The sequence below is a fragment of the Triticum aestivum genome, chromosome 1D (genome assembly GCF_018294505.1).
Source record: "Triticum aestivum cultivar Chinese Spring chromosome 1D, IWGSC CS RefSeq v2.1, whole genome shotgun sequence".
Classification (NCBI taxonomy): Eukaryota; Viridiplantae; Streptophyta; class Magnoliopsida; order Poales; family Poaceae; genus Triticum; species Triticum aestivum.
The window spans coordinates 211,502,232-211,524,641 of record NC_057796.1 but is presented as its reverse complement, the minus strand read 5'-3'; the positions used below and the strand labels follow the sequence as shown (position 1 = coordinate 211,524,641).

At 43.6% G+C, this 22,410-nt stretch overlaps 2 protein-coding genes, 1 long non-coding RNA gene and 1 other non-coding gene across 8 annotated transcripts; 3 read left to right on the top strand and 1 right to left on the bottom strand.

Annotated features, from left to right (window-relative positions):
* Positions 1-104, top strand: LOC123183735 (U6 spliceosomal RNA). The gene has a single exon (XR_006492764.1). It is a non-coding gene; the product is annotated as a U6 spliceosomal RNA (small nuclear RNA).
* An 833-nt stretch (positions 105-937) lies between these two features.
* LOC123181046 (E3 ubiquitin-protein ligase HAKAI homolog) lies at positions 938-4,022 on the bottom strand. The gene is made up of 3 exons (XM_044593261.1): positions 3,654-4,022; positions 2,648-2,706; positions 938-2,117 (listed from the first exon to the last, which is right to left on the bottom strand). Exons 1-3 carry the CDS (start codon positions 3,969-3,971, stop codon positions 1,091-1,093), a joined length of 1,404 nt encoding a protein of 467 aa, XP_044449196.1. The 5' UTR covers positions 3,972-4,022; the 3' UTR covers positions 938-1,090.
* A 19-nt stretch (positions 4,023-4,041) lies between these two features.
* LOC123158492 (PRA1 family protein E) lies at positions 4,042-5,146 on the top strand. The gene is made up of 2 exons (XM_044576459.1): positions 4,042-4,074; positions 4,162-5,146. Exons 1-2 carry the CDS (start codon positions 4,042-4,044, stop codon positions 4,813-4,815), a joined length of 687 nt encoding a protein of 228 aa, XP_044432394.1. The 3' UTR covers positions 4,816-5,146.
* A 2,394-nt stretch (positions 5,147-7,540) lies between these two features.
* Positions 7,541-13,537, top strand: LOC123181045 (uncharacterized). 5 transcript variants are annotated; one of them, XR_006491466.1, is made up of 8 exons: positions 7,541-8,300; positions 8,383-8,890; positions 9,009-9,149; positions 9,390-9,482; positions 9,557-9,733; positions 10,255-10,413; positions 12,335-12,418; positions 13,022-13,537. It is a non-coding gene; the product is annotated as an uncharacterized lncRNA (long non-coding RNA). The 5 variants fall into 5 exon arrangements; XR_006491463.1 differs by lacking the exon at positions 13,022-13,537 and adding an exon at positions 12,523-12,972 and having other exon boundaries at positions 7,542-8,300; XR_006491465.1 differs by lacking the exon at positions 13,022-13,537 and having other exon boundaries at positions 7,544-8,300; positions 8,383-8,497; positions 8,598-8,890; positions 12,335-12,970.
* Positions 13,538-22,410: the final 8,873 nt, after the last annotated feature.

Below are 22,410 nucleotides of genomic sequence, written 5' to 3'. Positions count from 1 at the left end.
ATCACCATTCAGGGACATTTGATAAAATTGGAACAATACAAAGAAGATTAGCAGGGCCTTGTGCAAGGATGACATGCACAAATTGAGAAATTGTTCAAATTTTGCGCTATCACCCCTGTACTTTTCTGCTTGGCCCCTTTATGTTTTCCGAGACTTCACACGTATGACCCTGTGCTACCGTGTTTGGGCTTTTGAGATTTAGCGCTATCACCGCTGTACTTTTCTGCCTGGCCCCTTTATGTTTTCCGAGACTTCACACGTATGACCCTGTGCTACCGTGTTTGGGCTTTTGAGATTTAGCGCTTTCACTTCTGTACCGTTGTGTTTGTGGCCCCTTCATGTTTTTGAGATTTTACACTTTCACCCCTGTACTGTTTGGCTCCTTTACGTTCATAATTTTTCCCTTACTTGGTGGGCATATCTTTACGCAGATAATAGAACCTCAGAGGGATACACTCATTACAGAAACCTTTTTGAGATTTTGCGCTTCGGCCACTATTCTTTTCTGTTTTGCACCTTTGCATTCATAAATTCTTACTCGACGAACATAGCCTTGTGCAGATTGAACATCGGCGATACTCTCTTCTCTACTTTTACCTTTAGGGAACTCCTTTCTCTACTAAATGACATTTTAACAAGAAATTGCATTTGTATTCAGTTTTCATTCACTTGTTCGTATTCAGTTTTCATTCACTTGTACTCCCTCCATCCCAAAATAAGTGTAGTACAATTAAATTGAGACACTTATTTGTGGGTGTTGGTAGTTCTGGTTCATAACAAAAGCACACTAAAATATAATAAAATCCAAAAGGATGGCAAATAGAAATGCCACGCATCAGACATAAAAAACTTGGCAGCCCAACAGTGGGCTGCATGCATTTTGTAACACCAAACAATTCACAAAAAGTTCTAAAAAAAACAATTCACAAACAGCATATGACAACTCAGATTAAATTGCATCGTTTTTAGCACAACATAGGCTGCCATCGAGTGCTCATCAGTTACATGCCAAGGTGGCAAAATTGCAATTTCCCAACGCAGTACAGCACGATTTTGGCAGCAGCCATAAAATTGGCACGCAAAAAACTCATCAAGTTCTGTTGAAAGACTGCTGTCCAGCGGACGGGGGTTGTGTAGGGGGAGGTGGGGGGAGCGACATCTGCATTTGCATCACCATAGGTAACTGTTCTTGGATGCCCCTTCCGTCGCCACGATCAGCTTGGCCTTGAAAATCCCTACCTTGCATGCCTGGATTCATCGAGCTGTCTGGCATCATCCCGAAACCAGTTGGCATGAAGGCCATGCCGCCACCTCCCTGAGATGGATTGCCCATCAACCCCATGCCCCATGGGCGCTGAAGCCCCTCAGGCACCGACGCTGAACCTTGATCTGATCCGGCATCTTGCAGTTGCATCTGGAAAGGAGCACTGAAGTACTGCGGATTCCCATCTTGTTGGACAGGGTAGCTGAATGATGAGCTGGGGATTAAAGGCTGATTCATATTCATATGCATCATGAAGTTTTGCTGATGAGGATGCATTGGAGAGAACATGAAAGGTGAATTAGGCATCACTTGCTGCTTGTCTTGAGTACCATGGTCAGGTTCTTGGCGAAGTGGAGTTGCACCAGGTGTACCATCATGGGCCCAGCTGTAAGAACGGTCAAATCCTTGAGGTGTGTTGTTTTCGGACCGAGTATCACCTGGTGGATAGTGGCGACCATGGAATGATGGTGGTTTGCTTAGCATAGGGGGCCTTAGTGGGGTGTGCTCCCTCTCCCTGGACTGGTGATACCGAGATCGGTCTTCACGCTCTTGCATGTGAGAACTTGAAGTGGGTGAAACACCCCGCCTTGGAGGAGCACGTGCGGTAGATATCTCAGGCATTTGAGATTGCCTTTGAGCATCTCCTCCAGAAGCACGGGAGATGTTAGGAGCATCTGGTTCATTACGTTCTTCCTTCTCCGTGTTAGTTTGGAGGAGATTTGCATGAGCTTCAGGTACATGAGTCATAAATTCCGCTTTCTTAAGGAAAGACTTGAGGCACATAGGTGCAGCGCAGATAAAAATCCCTTCCATCATTTTCACAGTCTGAATCTTCTGAATGCGCTCATCACAACTGCGGATATAGGTAAATATATAAGTTTCAAAATGACATGTCTAAGCCCAAACTAGTCGAACAACATAGCAGTAATTAGTAAGCAGCAACATTTGTCCCTCTTAAGTACAATGTCAACGGGGGAAAACTACAATTGCTGGTTTACTATCAAATGAAAGGTACAGAACAATGTACATCACTGCTTAACTAATGTTCACAGCTATTGATGCTAACCGTAACAACTAGCAAAGGTAAAAAGAAACAAGCTGAAACACAAGCAATTTGGGTGAACGTTACTATAGTTCCACTGCACTACCACATAATTGAAAATACAAGCATGCTAACATGAGATCTACTTAGCTGAAGCTCCTTAAGCTCAATCGGTGGATACTTAGATGTCACATAGCAAGCTTATTTCAGCAAGTATCATGCCGTGCAGATACATCAGAGTTATGCAAGTTATCCTATCATGAACCAGTAAGTCACTCGATATACTACGAAGGTGAGAATGGGATAAAACCAAGTTACGAAAAGTTCAGGAGAATGCTTACAGATAGCAGCTGGAATCACTTCTTGCACAGGCTAAACAGAATGCATGTTCGCAAGAAATCTGCACAAAGTTAAAGAAAGTCATTGATCGAACGATTCAACTATGGAAAATAGCAAAGGAACTAAAATAAATAGACCACATATAGTTCAGGCCGGTAACTGATAGTCTCAGACAACAGGTAAAACATACATGCTAGTTTAGGGACATACGACATGGCCAAATGCCTAGATGATTGTGAAATGTATTGCATGCAATCAGTGGTTTTGCTTGCTTATGCACTGTGTCGTACTAAAACTAGACAGGCTTGATAGCCGGAATACTTTCAGCTTAAGAAATCAGAGCACCAACCACGCCAGGAACTCTGAATAAAGTGAATATGAACATCCCATGCCGTCAATAGAGTAATTTAGATTCAGTATTTACAACAACACAACATTATTAAACTAATATAAATTCTATGTGCAATCCCTAAAAATATTAATATTGACCGATAGTGTAGCAGAACAAGATACGATTACTGCTTCCATTCAATACAGCTTCAAAACTGGACCATAGGCCTCCCCTATTTGACACTTAAACAAAACAACCTACATCCTTTTTGTGGCAAACAAATGTACCACAAACAGAAGGATGTAAATTGACTCCGGTTACATATGTCGCTGTAACACACCCCTAAAATATACCACTGGAAATTCCTACAGGTATTTTTTATTTCTGTTTGCGCAATATCAATAGTTTTACTAGCCTTGGGCTCTCAGACCCCTAAAATCCTTAAACAGTGAGCATACCGACACTGCAGAAATTCTACATCAGCCTGATGAACTTGACATTTATTCCGAACAAGGATTACAATAGCAATTAACTCCTCCTGAATGATACATAATTAGATGGTGTTATATGTGCTACATAAAATCTAGACTTTCTTTATCACCCACCGCACAAATATACTAGTACGTGAAGTAGTGAAGGCATAGACAGGGAAGATGCTGGGATTTAGGATTCCATACGAGGCGGCCATTAATGGCGATGGGGAACTCGCAGCGGGAGCAGATGTGGACGCGCTCGCCGAGGGGCCGGCGGGAGCGGCGGCCGATGGCGCGCGTCGCAGCGATGGCGGAGTTTGTGACGGCGCCGAGGCTCTTCGCCACGGCGAGGTCTGCGATGACCAGGTGGTCGGGGCAAGCGACAGTCACCGACTCCGGGGCACCGCCAGCCGCCGCGGCGGCGGACTTCGCCGGGGCGCCACCGGACGCCCCAGCCGCCGCGCCAGAGGCCGCGGCCCCGGAGTCCGACGAGCCGATCCTGCTCAGGCGTATCTGGAGCATCGGAGAAAATTACATCTACAGTAACTAAACTTGGCTCTAGGGTTCAGTTTGGTCACTGTATTCACGAAACATGATGTTACGGTCACTGGACTCGCTGAACCGGGTCAGCGTACGGTAACTCGTACCGTTTCGGCTCGTATTTTACACACGTGTACGTATTTGACCCAAAAACGGTTTGACCATCGTGCAGTTTTGCATATTCCCCCTGCCCATTCGGGACGGCTCGGCCTCCGCCCCGGCCCCGATCCAGGACCCCACGGCGCCGCCCTCCTCGCTCGCCAAGGCGGCCGAGCTCGTCACGCGGTTTCGGGAGCAGGGCCAGGCGCTCATCGCCGCGCGCCGCCCCTGGGGGGAGGTCTTCCGCTCCCCCGCCTTCTCCAAGCCGCCCAACGTCGGCGAGGCCGTCTCCCGGATGCGCCGCAACACGGCCTACTTCCGCGCCAACTACGCGCTCGCCGTCCTCGCCGTCGTCGCCGCCTCGCTCCTCTGGCACCCGGGCACCCTCTTCGCGCTCCTCGCGCTCTGCGCCGCCTGGTTCTTCCTCTATTTCGCGCGCCGCGCCGAGGGCGCCCAGCCGCTCCGGGTCTTCGGCACCGAGTTCGACGACGGCACCGTCCTCGCCCTGCTCTCCGGGGTCACCGTCATCGCCATGCTCTTCACCGACGTCGGCTGGAACGTCGTCGGTTCGGTCATGATCGGGCTCGCCCTCGCGGGCGCGCACGCCGCGCTCAGGTCCACCGACGACCTCTTCCTCACCGAGCAGGAGGCGGCCGGCAACGGCCTCGTGGCCGCAGGCTTCAGCGCTGCTGGACCCATCTTGCCCACCTATGTCCGCATTGGTTGATTGTGCAGTCTGGCTTGGTGTGATGGTACTTCCAATCTTCTTTGTTGAACATTCTGGGTTTGTGTTCTTGTTTGCAATTGTGCACTGGCAATTCTGTTTCATATATACGGCACAGTATCTATTGCTTCGTGTGTTGGCGTGTAAAAAAAAACTAGATTGGCTTGTGATCTTAGACTCAATAGTAAATTAGTAATGTGTGCAATCATACTATGAACATGTTATACACTTTTCTTCTCAACTGAGTGTAAAGCTGCTATGTTGATAATGGCAATTGCCATCCTATTCTTCACTATAGTTTGCTGCAAATGCTAATGTTGATGTTCTCGTGCAATTCGCTTTGTGAATTTCGCACCTCCTTGTGATGGATCAATCCGCAGAAACCTGTGTTTCTAGATCTTAGATTGCCATGGCAATGCAAAAATGCCAAAAACACGTATATTCCTGTGTTTCTACTTTCTAGACGACAAACTATGGTGATGGATCAAACCGCAGGAACCGCGTGACGAGCTCGGCCGCCTTGGCGAGCGAGGAGGGCGGCGCCGTGGGGTCATGGATCGGGGCCGGGGCGGAGGCCGAGCCGTCCCGAATGGGCAGGGGGAAATATGCAAAACTGCACGATGGTCAAACCGTTTTTGGGTCAAATACGTCTACGTGTGCAAAATACGAGTCGAAACGGTACGAGTTACCGTACGCTGACCCGGTTCAGCGAGTCCAGTGACCGTAACATCATGTTTCGTGAATACAGTGACCAAACTGAACCCTAGAGCCAAGTTCAGTTACTGTAGATGTAATTTTCTCGGAGCATCGCTAGGGTTTCTCAATTTCCGTCGGAGTTTTTCCCGTGGGTTTATTTGCTGCTTTTCTGGTGCAGATCTGGGCCCAGGAGCAGCTTCGGTTTTTCAGCTTGGCCCGCTTGAACATACGAGTTAACTCGATGCCAACAAAGAGTTTTCTTTTTTTTTTTGCCTAAAAAAGAGTTTTTTTTGGGATATGCAAGATTACATTTTCTTTTTCTTTGGTGAAATCGTCGTGGCGGCGCAGATGGATCCTTTGTAAAATGCAAACCCCAAAATTCTCATTTACAATGTGACGTGCTATCAATGTGAGAAGATATGCTTTGCAAACCGGTTTGATAAAGTGTATTGACGACGACACAACAGTTTTTATTTGGGAATTAAAAGAAAACGGGCACAAGGGATGCTAGCTTGAAACTAATAAAATGCACGCAGGCTAAGCTAGCCCAACTTTACGTTCTTACAGTCATGCAAGGAAAATAAACGGGGATACATATCGCGTTTCAAAATGAGCGTCGAGATCACTATGGCCCGACTAATACCAACTCAAGAGTTCTTATGAAGAGCATGAAGATGCTTGATCTTCAGAAGGATGTCTGCCACCGCATAACAGTCCTTCCTACTCCTTAGAGGACGCCATTGCTGAAAAATAGAGACAATTTAAAGATATAGTTAACAGGATGGGATGAAATAGTTCCCTCCGTGATAAGTCTATTATGACAAGTCCATAGCGACCAAGCTAAAGCACAAAACATTATCAAAGCTAAGCGATCGTAGCTGCCCGCGAGAGTTTTAACAGTGCTAAAATCCCTATCATCGAGTTTGGTTCCAGGATGGATCAACACATTCTCGAACGCAACTCCACAGGAATTTTGCGGGGGCACATTGTAACAATATATGGTTAACGTTTTCCAGAGCTTCATACGGACATATGTTGCCCGGACCGTGACGTCTTTAAAGGTTGATGCAGATGGAAGACAATCCACAAACGTCTACCGAATGAAAATACGCACTTATAAGACACATGGGTGATACGTTTTCAACGTATCTATTTTTTCAAACACTTTTGCTCTTTTTTAGACTCTAATTTGCATGATTTGAAGAAAACTAACCCGGACTGACGTTGTTTTCAACAAAACTAATTTGGTGTTATTTTTGTGCAAAAATAAAAAAAGTTCTTGGAATTAGACAAAAATTTACAGAGAATTTTTTCAGAAATATATAAAAATACTAGCACAAAGAACTACCGGATGGGGGCCACCAGGGAGCCACAAGCTCAGGGAGCGCCCTCGGGGCGCGCCATGAGAGCTTGTAGGCCCCACGAGCCTCGGTCTGACCTAATTCCAAGCCTATATATATCATCGCCCCGAGAAAAAATCAAATAGAAAGTTCCGCGTTTTTACAATATGGAGCCGCCGCCCCCTCGTGTTCTTCATCGGGATGCCTGATCCGGAGTCCGTTCGGGGCTTCGAAGAGGGGAATTCGTCGTCGTCGTCATCAACAACCCTACTTCATTAACAACCTCATGATGCTCACCATCGGGAGTGAGTAATTTTAATGTAGGCATACTAGAGGTAGATGTAGATGGATGAGATTCGTCGTGTAATTGAGTCCGTTTGTTAGGGCTTGATCCCTAGTATTGACTATGTTTTGAGATCGGTGTTGATATGACTTTGTTATGTCTAATGCTTGTCACTAGGGTCCGAGTGCCATGATTTCAGATATGAATCTATTATGTTTTCATGGATATATTTGAGTTCTTGATCATGTTTGCAAGTTATATGCACTTATTATTGTTTCAATCCGTAGCCTCTAATGTGATACTCTCTAGGGATGACTGTATTTAAGAAGTTCATGTATCTCTTCTCTACTATCTAAAAGAAACGTAGTGTTCCGTTTTCCCTCTTACGTTCGTCAAGCCTTTCGTATGACCCCTCGCTCCCGATTTTCTTTCCTCCCGTCCCGACCCACCTCTCGTCCCACTGATTTTCTTTCCCCCCTCCCGGTTTTCTCCCTCACGGTTTTCAAGAGGCTTGCATCTCACGCCGGCGTCCAGCGCCACCGCTACCGACCTCCAGCCTTCGTCCCGTAACTCCTCCCGCGCGCCCTATCTCTCTTCTTCTCCCTTCTCCCTTCCCGACCTCTCTCTCACAAATCTTGTCTCTGGGCCATGGATCCCGATGGAGCACCATGGATCCCGATGTGGAGCTCCACTGCGGCCAGATCTGACCTGGGAGCGGCCAGATCCGTGCGTCTCGAGCGACGCCACACCACATCCTTCGTCCTCGCAGCCGCCGCCGATCCCCTCCCTCAAACGCCGCCGCCCGTCGCGGCCGCCCCCGCCACCTCTCGTCGCGGCCGCCCCGCCACCCCCGTCGCGGGCAGGCGGGAGGAGCCCTGCCCGGCCATGGCGACACCGCCGGCGGCTTCCTCCTCCCCCTCACCTTCTCTCCCTCTCCCAAGGGAGGGAAGGGAATGGAGGGGATCCGGCGGCAAGGGGGGGGCAGCGCCCAGATCCGCAGCCGCACCGGCGGGCCGCCGTCCCTCGAGATCGTCCATGGAGGTCCGACCCGGCTGCGGCCATGGACTGAGATGCCCGAAACCCTAGCTAACCGTGGAGGTCCGACGCCTCAACCTCCAAGGAAAGGACGCGCGCCGACTGCAGGCCGTCTCCGGCGACCTCCGACCATGGTGCGCGCCTCCTTCCCTTGTCTTGTTGGTTTCTTCATGCCCCTCCTTGTGATTCCTTTCCTTTCCTTTGTTTTCTGTGCAGGTTGCTCGGATCTGGACCAGCTGCTGCTCCTACTGCTTCAGGTGGACGAGGACGAGCCCTCCCTCATGGCTGATGCGGCTGCCTACTCCCTCCTCCTACCCCCTGGCCTGGTGTGGTGAGCTCCACCCCCTTCCCTGCACATCTCATCTTTTGATTGCAAATGGTCTGGACACAACTTGGTGGTGTTTGCTAATGTGCTCCTTTTGTGAATTAAGATCATTCAGAGATGAACATGACTGTAGCTTGCATTGCATGTACGGTGGTGTACCTCTTGAGTCGGAGAATATCTCAGAATTCATTGACTTGCAGCTATGGCAATGACTAACACAGTTTTTCTTTCTGTTTCGTTCCAACATTCTGGTTGGTACTGGTGAAGATTTTCTTCTTCAATAAAATACATAGAAGCAAATCAGATTGGTCGCAAATATCATGCTACTTCAGCAGAAATTATGTTTTCCAACTGAAATCATTTTTTGCTTACTAGGCGCTAGCTATCCCTGACAACAAGGTAAGAGACATGTTTCCAACTCACCCTTAGTTACAGTTGAGATACTTGCACAAAAGACGTCTGCAAATGATTTATTTTCTTAACATTGTTTTATCATACGCTTTCATGATTTCATCAGGAAAGAGATGCAGGCAAGAGGAAGAAAGCCTCTCCCAAGCTCTGTCTATGCGATGCACGGGCAATCCGGAAACTGTCAAGGAGGTGTCGAATGATGAATATATTCAGATACCGAGACATGTTCTAAAACGTGTTTTGGCAGGTTGATCCTGATCGTCCTTATTTCTAATTTTAAACCCGATACGTTCTTTATTATTGGCGGGTTCTCTATAATCCCATGTTTGTGAAGTCAATTGCTTAATTTGATTGCGAGTCATTATGATTCGGAAGTGCCTGGTAGCTTGTGACATAATTGATGTAGTTTATCAGTCACGCAATCTGTTGTTAGCAACATGTACCAGATTTCTGGTAATTCTCATTTCAACATTGTTTTTGTTTTCAGGCATTCTGGATCATACTAAGATACTTCGGAGAGATGTCCCAGATTTATTCTTTTGAATTTCACTAATTTCTTTCCATGGCTTCAGATTCACCAGTGCGTTCGTTACTTCCCTTTCCAGTTACTATTGGTGCCTATGATTTGCATTATTAACGGTTCAATTTGATCAGGTGATGGGGCTGCCGCCAACTTGGGGCTGCTCAAGAACAGTGACTCTATAGGAGGGGGATGGAGTTTCGGAATCTCCTGTGCTATTGGGAGCGACAGTTCCACAATGAGATGGTCTTTCGTCACCTCTGAGTAGGAGGATGTCCAAGGCCGGGATCGTTCGTCACCACTGAGCTGCGGTAAGTAAGGAATTTTCCAGAGAGTGGTGCATGTATGCATGTGTGTATTTTGGTGGTCTTTTTGTGCTTGATCCATCCATTTTACATTATAAATTGATTGTATCGGCTGCCACAACGACGATAGATTGTATTGTATCAACCCTTCTGGCTAACTAATGTCGGAGCCATGGAATAAATGCTAGCATCCAGTCAGGATTTAAAAGCGAAAGCAGGATCTCAGTTTAGTTATGTGCGTAAAAAAGCTCGTGTACTAATCTGACTTAAATATGTAGCTGCAGTCTCACATAAAGGAAGAGAGAAGATAACTTGATGTCAATGAATTGTGAATGGAAATAAAAACACCCGACTGAATTATGTACTCCTTTTCCTAGCTTAAATTATTGATTGAGATGGTACTACACCCTGTTATTATAATTTTATACACTTCTTTCTTGCCCAAAAATATATTAATCGGGGTTCTTAGCTTCCTAAAACTTAGGAATATTTTATCTTTCTCATACATTTTAATTCATTTTACGCAGGCTGAGATAATACTATTGCTCAGTCCAGATCTGGATATCTCATCTCTGAACATTTGAAATGCCGAGTACTCCATGAAAGCTTGCCTAGCCGCTTTCTTGCAACATTATATCTTTGGACGTTTGCACTTCCGCGGCTCTAGACATGAGCTTCCTTATATGGTAAGAAAATGCTGGTCGAGAGCTCCATTCAGCTTCCGGTAATAAATAATCTCCCATATTTATTAAATTTGCTTGCTTTGGCATGTTACTTTATCTATATTTGAAATTGGATACTATTTGATATGTAATTTTAGGAAATAGTTGGTTTTCAATCTGTTTGCTTTCTATCCCGAAACTATTAAAGTTGAGGAACTGAGATTCAGAAGATCCAAAACTGCCTGATACAATGGCTACTCTAATCAATAAAATGAGTTACATATATACTTACTAATTTCTCTCTCTCTCTATATCTATTCATAAACTATGTTGATTAGGCTACTTATATGCATTGGAAAACCATTAGATTTCTTGCTGCATTAACATTGACATCCACAGTTACTTCTCTGTATATATTTATAATGTAGATAAAATGTATATCCTCTAGCTCTCATGTGTTTTAGTCTCTCTTTTCTCTTTATGTTGTATCACCAATGATGAGGAAGAGAAAGAGAGGGAGCGATGGAGAGGGAGAGAGAGAGAGGTCTAAATGATTGTCTCAGTACCAGTTTCATGTTTCCATGTATGCCGTTATACTAGATAGAAAACAGTAATTTCGTGTGGGTTGTTTATACTAAATACTTCTATAGCAATAACATAATAATCTACATGTATCAATTGTTGACACCCAGTTCTTCTTCACAAAGGACCAATCCTCTTACTTTATCCATTCATGTTGTCCTAATTTTGTTCCTTCATAGAAAAACATTTTCTCATTTCAATCTTTCTCCATTTGGTATGAGTATGACACATGCTCTGTTTTTTTACTATTCTTGGTTGATTAATGGTTGGTGTATTGCCTTCGACTTTGGATTATTCTCAATCTTCTTGCTTAGGCTATGTGTACCATTCTGTCATGTGCCGCCATCGATCTGAGCAAAAATTAGTGTAGATGAACCGAGCTATTTTATTGTAAGCTGTGTACAAAACTTCCTGGGCAGATAATCATGTGTTTTATGCCATATATATCCAGATAGGTGAATTCTCGCAAGTTGGTCCCGGTATCTAAATAGGATTGTGCCAACCTAGAGCCTTTTCAGATTGTGGCACCTCCGTTTGGGGTTTCCTTCTACCTAATCCAGGCTCATTCCAGTTTGTTTTGTCCTTATCTCCTTTTCTGTCATAAATTCTTCACCTATTCAAGTAGCTCGTTTCTGTATGTTGGAACAACTGAAAAAAGCATATCATTCTTGTTGTGACTGATCAATAGAAAGAAAGGTCCGCGAAGAGTGCACTAGAAAAGCCATGTACTATAGGCCATGTGTCAATACCTTGAAAGCTTTTTCATCGAGGCCATAGTTTCAAATTATACCATCCTTTAAGAAACATTCGATCAGAATGGGAGGAAATGCAATCCATTGGGGGTCTGAAGTTCTGAACTTTGATCTCTCTATTTTAATCGTTGTTATTATTTTGTCTGTAGGCCATGAGCAAAGAATCTGGAGAATGCCTAATGTTCCTCAACATTTCTTATGTTCCAAATTCAGTATTAGTGTTGATCATCTTCAAAGAACAGAAAGCAGTATGGCAGGAAGATAGTAATTTGTGCTCATATATACATTTTCAAAATTCATTGCTTAATTAATTTCATTTTTAGAAGCTTGAGAGAAAAAGAGAGTAAATACATAGGCATTGTATATTGATTTAAGAGTTCTATCAACGCACCTGCTTCTAACTATATATAAATATCTCTATATATTCGATAGCAATACATGTTAGTGGTAGTAATAATGGAGACAACGTACTATACTATCCATCAACGAGCGAGCATTTGAATTGTAGTTGATGTGCATTGTACATGGGCTTGGCCACTTGGATTATGAGATGAGATCGACCGACTAGATGCTTGTTCATTCGTGTTGTTCCTAATTTAACTTTGTGGCAGGTTGCGAACCGGATGTGCCGTCGACGACGATGGCGAGTTTGGATTGGGAATGCGAAGATGAGAAGATAGTTGGGGACGAAGAAGGTATAAAATCGAAAATATCATCTGATGTGCGTGAGGATCCTAATGGTACATGCTTGATGCGATCGGTGCTAACCTAATAAGATATATGCGGTGGCGCGAGGTAGGGGCGGCAATGAGGCGGTTGTGCTACATGAGGCAGCCAAGACCGAGGCTGCATCGGGGAGGCTCCCGTTGGGGCAACGCATGGGCGGCAGCCACCCCCAAGACCCTGTTAGCACAATGTCATAACAATATATTTATACTGATTGTTGTGCAAAGGAGAAGGCTATTGTTTGTAGTTATATTAGTTTATTTCCTCAGTATACAATGACCTGGCTTATTCTATGTCAAAGAGGAAGGAAACATATATTTCTAGGTGTTATGTGACTCATGCTATTGTAGCCATAAAAAGAAAGGCCATCATGGAGTATATATAACATCGTCTTGCTATTATTCTGCAACTCTATGTACCCCTAATAAGAAGTCATATTTTAGATGTTGAGTTGATGAAATTTGTTCCATAAGATATATGCGGTAATTTGGGATGAACCCAAATATCTCCTTTTCCTTCAAATAAATTATCCTTGTAAATATCTGTTTTGAGTAAACATTTCTTTATTGTAGGTATGTTTCAACCACTAACCAAGCCCGGTCACAATCACATGTTTAGTGCGTTGATTCTGCCAGTGTCACAATATTGGCATAACCGACATGTGTGAGTCATCTATAATTTACGAGATCGCCAAATGGACAAGATTGTTTGGAGGTGAACAAGATTCTCAGCATAATTGTGCAAGGTAGGGGAAGAAAACACATAGATTGGTGGACAGTGGGAGGAAGGAAGCAAATTGTCACGTGGTGGCCGAGAAGATGGAGGAGAGGAAGGCGATAATGAGACACATTTGTCTAGAAAATAAAACAACCACATGACGACCATGAAGTATGGTCCCATGTGGATAGTCAATGACTCCAATGTGACACAACAATTTTCTTTGTAGATTTCGTTAGCTTGTGGCAATGCATGGGCATTGAACTCAGATTCATTTACTTTTGCAGTTACCCATGGTTTGATGGATCAGAAATTTAGTGGCATTAATTGCAATGAGGAATAGTATCATATGTCCAGAAACCTCAGATGTTGTTCTCCAGTAGAACATGATCATGATGAACCGGACAGATTTTTAAAATGCTCGTGGCAACGCACGGGCATTCTACTAGTTCACTGATTATTAATGCTTTGTTCCCGTTCTCTATTAAAAGGAGCACCTTAATGACACTTAGTTTCCATTAGGACCCCGCTACCACCGGAGGGTATGACAAAAGATGCTATGCAAGTTCTTACCGCAAGCACGTATGACTATATATGAAATAGATGCCTACATATGATTGATGAATTGGAGCTATTGTGCATCGCTCTAGGTTGTGACTGTTACATAATGAATTTTATCCAAATATCTATCGCTACTTCATGCTTACGCTTTCATAATATTGCCTTTGCTTAAGTTACTATTATTGATGTTGTTACACTTGCTACAAAACTGCTACTGTTACTGTTACTACCACTGCTACTGTTTCCACTGCTATCATAATATTGTGCTGCTAATAAATTGATGCAAGGAGACTTATCAGGTGTGGTTGAATTGACAACTCAACTGCTAAGACTTATTAATATTCTTTGACTCCTGTTGTGTTAAATCAATAAATTTGGGTGAAATACTACCCTCAAAGACTGTTGTGATCCTCTATACTTGTGGGTTATCAGTAGGTAGCCCAAAGGGCTTTTGCGTACTAAACTTTGGGCCTATGAACCAGCTTGGCGTAGGAAAATTCAACAGAGAATTTGTCCGATACCTGTAGCTCCCAGCTAATTGCATCTTGATTCCCACTGAGGGTAATATGCTCAATAAAAGCTAATTGATTTTAAAGGGCAATCGATTCCGTGGGCGATAAGGATCTTAGAAAATCCGCATTGGCGAATTCATCCATGAAAACTTCACTAGCAAGTGCTTGCGGCTCGGCCGACGAACAGGGAGGGGAATAAAGCTTAAAGTGGCTTATCTGATATATATGTTGACAGCCAAAATTTGGTATCTTTCCCGTTAGCAATAGTGAATTTGGCTCCTAAATTGGAAAATTCTTTGTATTTCTTTCCAAATCTATGATCCCCTCACGTTATGATGAGGACATCAATATCATTGTTACACCCACATCCCCTGCTGCTATACATACTGGACCAATTACTAGAGCTCGCGCACGCCAATTAAATTATCAGGTACTTTCGTTTCTTGGTAATGATTCTAATGTTCATGAGAATATGATGCTGCCTAAATTGGATACATTTGTCTTGCTTACAAATGAAGGGCCTAGTTTGGACAAGAGGGATGAACATTGGAGCAAGATTAAGCATGGAGATGATGGCATGCGCAAGGGGAACAAGAACGGAGTTACAAGTGATGATTTCAAGACTTTGAAGCCACCATAATGAGTGCATAAGCCTTGGACGAAATATACAAGATGCCACTTCATGAATTTCGTCCAGAGGCTATTATAGGTGTTGCGTCACCTTATTTTTGGGCCAGGCCCATGTAATTTCAAAATAGTCAAGTATAGGTTGTTTTTAGAGTCCGTGTGTGTGGGGAAACAAGAGTTAGGGTTGGTTTCAGACCCCTCCTCCAAGGGCCACGAAATTTCCCCCTCTTCCTCCATATATACAACCCTTAGGGCATCGTTTAGACTTTGGGTTTTTTTAGATTAAAAGTTCGACATAGCTGCAACTTCGCATACTTCGTTTGTGTTCAACAACCAGACCAAGGCGTCACAGAACCCCACCTTGATTAATAAAGCTTTCCTCTTATATTCACAATATCCTGATTGCAATCTTAGTTTCTTGCTCGTTCTTTGTTTGCTTGCGGGAAATAGACCCTCGTGGTCAGGTTGATCGTGCTCCGGCGTGGTCAATAACCTTTCGGAGTTGGTTTAGCAAATAGCAATTGCTAAGGCGCGACGTCCTTGCACGTTCGTAGTCGGATCGTCAAACTCTACTCCATCAAAAACTAAAGCCACCATCTCATCGAAAGACGGGACACCTTTGCCTCTATCAAGTGGTATCAGATTTCCAGGTTGGTCGGTGAGATTTTATAGTTTTTCATAGTTTAGATCGAGTCTGTTCTTCATACCTATAATCCACGAAAAAGGAAAAATAATAATTTAGGGTTAGTTTATCCTATCCGAACCAGTCTGAGCCTTTGCATAGTCTTTTCAGTATTTTGCTTTGTTGAATTTGCGGTTGCATCGTCATGTCAAGTTGCTGGTCTTAGCGTCTAGTCTTTTAGAGTTTCGAGTTCTGGTCATAAGTTGTCACGCCGCCACCGCACCATCATCATCGCCCCTGCCATTTACCACCACCGCTTATCCGCCACCGCTCTGAATCCGTATCCATATACCAGCACCGATCCGTATCCATATACCACCACCGCTACCACCACCGCTGCCATATACCAGCACCGCTGCCATATCCTACCACCATATATCCACCACCAATCCGAGTTCCTTTCATATTAGGTTTGTTTTCGAGATCCATCTAATTTCCGATTCGTGTTTCCTTGCCTGAGTAGGTTTCGGAAAGAAAAAAAAGTCTGGAGACCCCCGGGCAGTTTTTAGGCCAAAATTTCGACGAACGAAAATATTTTTCCCTATCCTATTTTTAGGCTTTTCTGAGTCTTTTGAGCCACGTGCCATCATAGTGATTTGTTGTCGCACTTTTTTGTCGTCGCTGCACTGATTTCCGAAAAAATAGTCAAAAAATTTCGTGCCCATCCTGTCATTTTGACCTGGGAAGAGTTTTGAGACACTCGCCATTATAGTGATTTTTCGCAAAAAAAAGAGGTGCGCAAAAAACAGAGCGCCAAAAAAAAAAACAGAGCGATTTTTTTTCCAGAGTGTGCTTTTCCCTTGTTTACGTGCAACGCCGTGATTTTGTTAGTGTTCTAGGCTCGCGTCTCTAGCACGGTCTAGCCTATGACCAGCATAGTACCGTCGTTGAGCGTTTATTCAACTTTGCATCTCTGAATTGATTATTGCTGACCCTTTTTGCTACCATATTATAAGCCTTCCCAGCTCCACATACATCTACGTCGTGCGTTTGGCTCTCCCTGGCAATCGCTCTATCCAAGCTTTTGAGAGTTTTGACTACAACGGTTGCCGATCACCACCTGCTGCTTGGTAAGAACATGTAAGATTTTGAGATTCGCTTGACGGATTTGTGACACACCAGCACCACTTCCTAGTAGTCTGTAGGATCATATTCTTGTGTGTTGCTATTGCTGCTAACCATGGCAGGATCACAAGCCGACAAGACTGACTAGGAGAACATGACGAACAAAGAGTTACATGATAAGTTTCAACAAATGATGAGTGGATAGGTGGAAGATGTGCTAAACAGATTTGAAGAGGCCATGGAGAAGATAGATGGCATTGAGAAGGCGTTCGAAACAAAGCTCGATAACAAGTTTAATGAATTGCTCGCGCATCTTCCACAACCACCGCCCGCTGCACCTGTCGCACCTCTACAACAACAACAACAACAACATCGCCTTCCAAATCAAGTGGGACGAGCACAGCGCGTTCCCCTTGAGCCTGGTCAAACTTCTGGTGCCGCTGTACCTACTGTTGATGCTTCTGTAGATCCTGCTGCTACTGTAGAGGTGGAGGACCATTACGAGGATGAGGTTGATCAAAATCAGAACTATGTGCAACCACCAGCACCACCACCACCACCACCAGGTCATTCTCATGCATATCATCGCAACGGTAGGGCTGCACCACCTGAGGTACGAGATCATGACCATCTTCCTAAACTAAAATTGAATATTCCACCATTTGAGGGTAGATATGTTCCTGATACATATCTTACTTGGGAGTTAGAGACTTGAAAGGATCGAGAAGAGGTGTCTAGAGGGGGGGGGGGGTGAATAGACTCTAAGCAAGAAAAGTTGCAGTTTTTAATCTCTTTAAGTTGAAGTGGAGTTTTGGCACAAGTTTTAACATTCACAATACATATCAAGCAAGCATGCAAAGAGTATATGAGCAGTGGAAAGTAAAGCATGCAATTTGCAAGGATGTAAAGGGATGGGATTGGAGTGTGCAAACGCAATTTGGAGACACGGAGATTTTTGAGCCGTGGTTCCGATAGGTGGTGCTATCGTACATCCACGTTGATGGAGACTTCAACCCACGAAGGGTAACGGTTGCGCGAGTCCACGGAGGGCTCCACCCACGAAGGATCCACGAAGAAGCAACCTTGTCTATCCCACCATGGCCGTCGCCCATGAAGGACTTGCCTCACTAGGGTAGATCTTCACGAAGTAGGCGATCTCCTTGCCCTTACAAACTCCTTGGTTCAACTCCACAATCTTGTCGGAGGCTCCCAAGTGACACCTAGCCAATCTAGGAGACACCACTCTCCAAGAAGTAACAAATGGTGTGTTGATGATGAACTCCTTGCTCTTGTGCTTCAAATGATAGTCTCCCCAACACTCAACTCTCTCTCACAGGATTTGGATTTGGTGGAAAGAAGATTTGAGTGGAAAGCAACATCGACAAGGCTAGAGATCAAGATTTATGTGGTAGGAATGGAATATCTTGACCTCAACACAAGTGTAGGTGGTTCTCTCTCAAAAAATGTATGTTGGAAGTGTAGGCATGTTCTGATGGCTTTCTCCATGAATGAAGAGTGGGTGGAGGGGTATATATAGCCTCCACACAAAATCTAACCGTTACACACAACTTACCAAACTCGGTGGGACCGAATAGTAAAATTCGGTCGGACCGATTTAGTAAACAATGTGACCGTTAGGATTTTCGGTGGGACTGACATGTCAACTCGGTGGGACCGATATGGTTAGGGTTAGGGCATAACGTAATCTCAGTGAGACCGATTACACAAACTCGGTGAGACCGATTTTGGTAGTAGACAAACAGAGAGTCGGTCAGGCAAACTCCTTGATAGTATTGGCTTTTCCTATAGACTCAATGTGATCTTGGATCACTGAAATAGAAAATGTAGAGTCTTGTGCTTTGAGCTTGAGCCAATCCTTTGTCCTTAGCATCTTGAAGGGTTCCACATCCTCTAGTCCATGCCACTCCATTGTTGAACTTATCTGAAACATACTAGGTAAAAGTATTAGTCCAACAAGAGATATGTTGACATAAATTACCAAAATCACCCAGGGAGCACTTGTGATTTCAATCTCCCCCTTTTTGGTAATTGATGACAACATACATCAAAGCTTTAGATAAAGATATAGAGAATAATAAGTAAAGCTTTGGAAAGACATGTAACATGCATAGGCTCCCCCTACATGTATGCAATCATGTAAATATGAAATATAGGAGTATGTGAAAGCATAAACATGACAGAGTAAGCAATGTGTTACATGTATCTTGGCTATATGCATCAGAGAAAATGATGTGAATATGGGAAATGTACCTTCATGCTCATGAGTCCTTCTTGCAAACAGTATGTACATCAGCAAGAAATCCTCATACACATGACTGTGATGCATATACTTACCTTGTGGTCTTGAGTTGGCTTAGAAAGGAGTGGACCTGTGTAAACAAGGTTAGATAACACAGATACACCTACTAGACTGAGCACACAAAAGAAACCACAAGAGTACCAAGACTGGGATGACATGTAGAGAGTGAGTACTAAGTACCACATTGGATATAGACATGTCCCCAAAGGTAAAGATGTGCAATGAATTCAAGGATAAATAGAGCTAATGCAAACAATCAAATATGAGCATGTCTTTCCCCTCTTAAAGACATGTGACTTCTCTCCTCTTGAACACCAAGCATCTGGGGTCTCTCTCCCTAAGTATCCCCCCCTTATAGAAACGGTTAAGCTTTGATGTGCTCTCTCTCTCTCCCCCTTTGACATCAATTTCCAAGAAGGGTGCTTCTGGAATTTTGTTGTAAATGGGTTTGGTCCTTGAGTCACAGAACAAAGCAGCAAGTCGAATGAGATGCTGGTAGAGGATAAGAATCATTGAGTGGAGCTGGATCGGAAAGAAAGCAGGAACAAGTGGCAAGCTGTTTTTCCTGTAGTGAAATCGGTGGCACCGAATTGTATGCTTCGGTTGCACCAATAGGTTTCGGTTGGACCGAAGGCATTTGACCGGTGTGGCCGAGTTCATCGCAGAGAAAACACTTGTCACCTCAGCTCACTAGACAAGTAAGATCTCACAAGGATTTGCAAGGAATTAACTAGAAGATTTGCAAGGAATTGGATGCAGGGAATGCAGAACAGAACAGAAAAGAAATCTAGATGAAGTGTTTTTTTGAAAAGGGGAAACAAATATGCATGAGACAAATGCAAGAGCATAGAAAAGAACACAAGAAAGCTCCATCTAGATTGGTTGGTGACAAAGTCACCTATGTTAGAGTATATTGACTTAGGAGTCAAATGAGAACGTTTGAACATAGGTCATACTCATCATTTAAGCACAAGTGGGGTTACCACTTTTCATTTAAGAATTTTGATGTATTCGCATCTTGTTGAGTTGCTTTGACTCATGACTTGGAGTAAAGCTTCTCTAAGATGGAATAACATACCTTGGGTGGTGGTGTTGATCGTGATCATGTAGCTGAACTTATGTGGGTTGCTCAAGGTCGATGTCGCTCATCAAGAGTTGGGAGCACCACTTGGAATTTGAGCTCATCTACCTACATGGGTTAGTTTTGCAAGGAAGAGCACTTGTGTATCCAAAAAGACAATCATGAAACTCAACATAGAAATTGTCAAAGGATATGTTTGAATGGTTTCGTGCTTCCTTGTCTTTAACCACCATTGTATAGAGACTTGATGATGTAGAGATCGCTCAAGATGTGAGTGAGTGGCAATCTCATATATTTAGATTCATCCAAGTACCTACACGGGTTAGATAACATGCAAGGTGCAAATATATCCAAGGCCTAAGATTATCATCATAAAAGAAATATCAAGGATTAGTCATAGGCTCATGTCTTGCATATATCCAAATGGAGTTCCTACTCCAAGTTTGAAGCATCAATGATGTTCAATTCACCTCTCAACCTGCAAAACACTTTCTTGTCAAGTGGTTTAGTGAATATATCCGCCAATTGCTTGTCGGTACGAACATGCTTAAGATTAATGTCACCCTTAGAAACATGATCTCGAATGAAATGATGACGAACTTCAATATTCTTAGTTCGAGAGTGTTGCACGGGATTGTGAGCAATCTTGATAGCACTTTCATTGTCACAAAGCAATGGAACATGTTTCACATATATCCCATAATCTTTGAGAGTTTGGGTCATCCAAAGTAATTGAGCACAACATGAACCAGTTGCAATGTATTCCGCTTCGGCGGTGGATAAGGATACCGAGTTTTGTTTCTTGGAGGACCAAGAAACAAGAGATCTACCAAGAAATTGACAAGTACCCGAAGTGGACTTTCTATCAACCTTGTCACCGGCATAGTCCGAGTCGGAGTAGCCAACAAAATCAAACGAGGCCCTCTTAGGATACCAAATGCCAAAGTTTGGCGTATGGATTAAGTATCTCACTATCCTTTTCACAGCCTTAAGATGACATTCTTTAGGGGCGGCTTGAAATCGTGCACACATGCACACACTTAGCATAATATCGGGACGTGAAGCACATAGATATAACAATGAACCAATCATGGAGCGGTAAACCTTTTGATCAACTGGTTCACCATCTTTGGTCAATCAAGATGTCCACTAGTAGGCATGGGTGTAGTCATACCTTTGCATTCTTGCATATTGAACTTCTTGAATAAGTCCTTGGTGTACTTTGTTTGAGAGACAAAGTTACCTTCCTTAGTTTGCTTGATTTGCAAACCAAGAAAGAATTTGAGCTCACTCATCATCGACATCTCAAACTTCTCCGACATTAGCTTTCCAAACTTTTCACTAAAGTGAGGGTTAGTCGAAGCAAATATAATATCATCAACATAGATTTGACACACAAATAGTTCTCCATTAACCCTTTTAGTAAAAAGAGTAGAATCATTTTTTCCAATTTCAAAGTCTTTTTCAATAAGGAACTTGGTCAAGCATTTATACCACGCTCTAGGAGCTTGTTTAAGACCATAAAGAGCTTTGTGAAGCTTGTAAACATGATTAGGTTTCTTAGGATTAACAAAGCTGGGAGGTTGCTTAACATAAACTTCCTCCTCTATTTCACCATTTAGAAAAGCAATTTTAATGTCCATTTGGTACAATGTGATATCATGGTGATTAGCATAAGCAAGTAAGATGCGAATGGACTCAAGTCTAGCAACGGGGGCATATGTCTCACCATAGTCCATACCTTCGACTTGAGTGTAGCCTTGGGCGACGAGACATGCTTTGTTGTGAACTACTTGCCCATCTTCATCTTGCTTGTTGCGAAACACCCATTTGGTGCCGATGATGTTGTGGTTGTTGTCAGGCTTCTCGACCAATGTCAACACTTGGTTTCTTTCAAAGTTGTGTAGCTCTTCATGCATGGCGTTTATCCAATCCGGATCTTCCAAAGCTTCTTTAACCTTCATAGGTTCAATGCTAGAGATGAATGAATAATGTTCACAAAAGTTAGCTAAACGAGTTTTAGAGCGAGTGATTCTCCCGGTTTGGATATCATTGTAGATTTTCTCGACGGGATGGTCTTTAGCAACTCTTGCTCGAACTCGTGAAAGCTTTTGCTTGGATCTTGGTGGAACATATTCTTCATCTTGTTCTTCTTCTTGGCCTTCTTCGTTGTCGTTTGTAGCGACCCGACCTCAAACGGTCAAGTCGTTGTGCTTAAGTGTCATCCCTGGATCGGTATGCTGACACACACAGTACTCGAGGATTTATAACAGAGGTAAATCACATGTATAAAGTAACGTAAATACTATTACCTCAATCCATATAGCGGAAGAAACAACAAGGTTGTGGATTCCCATCAACACCAACGACAAAGTTGAGTGTAGAAATCTTAACCC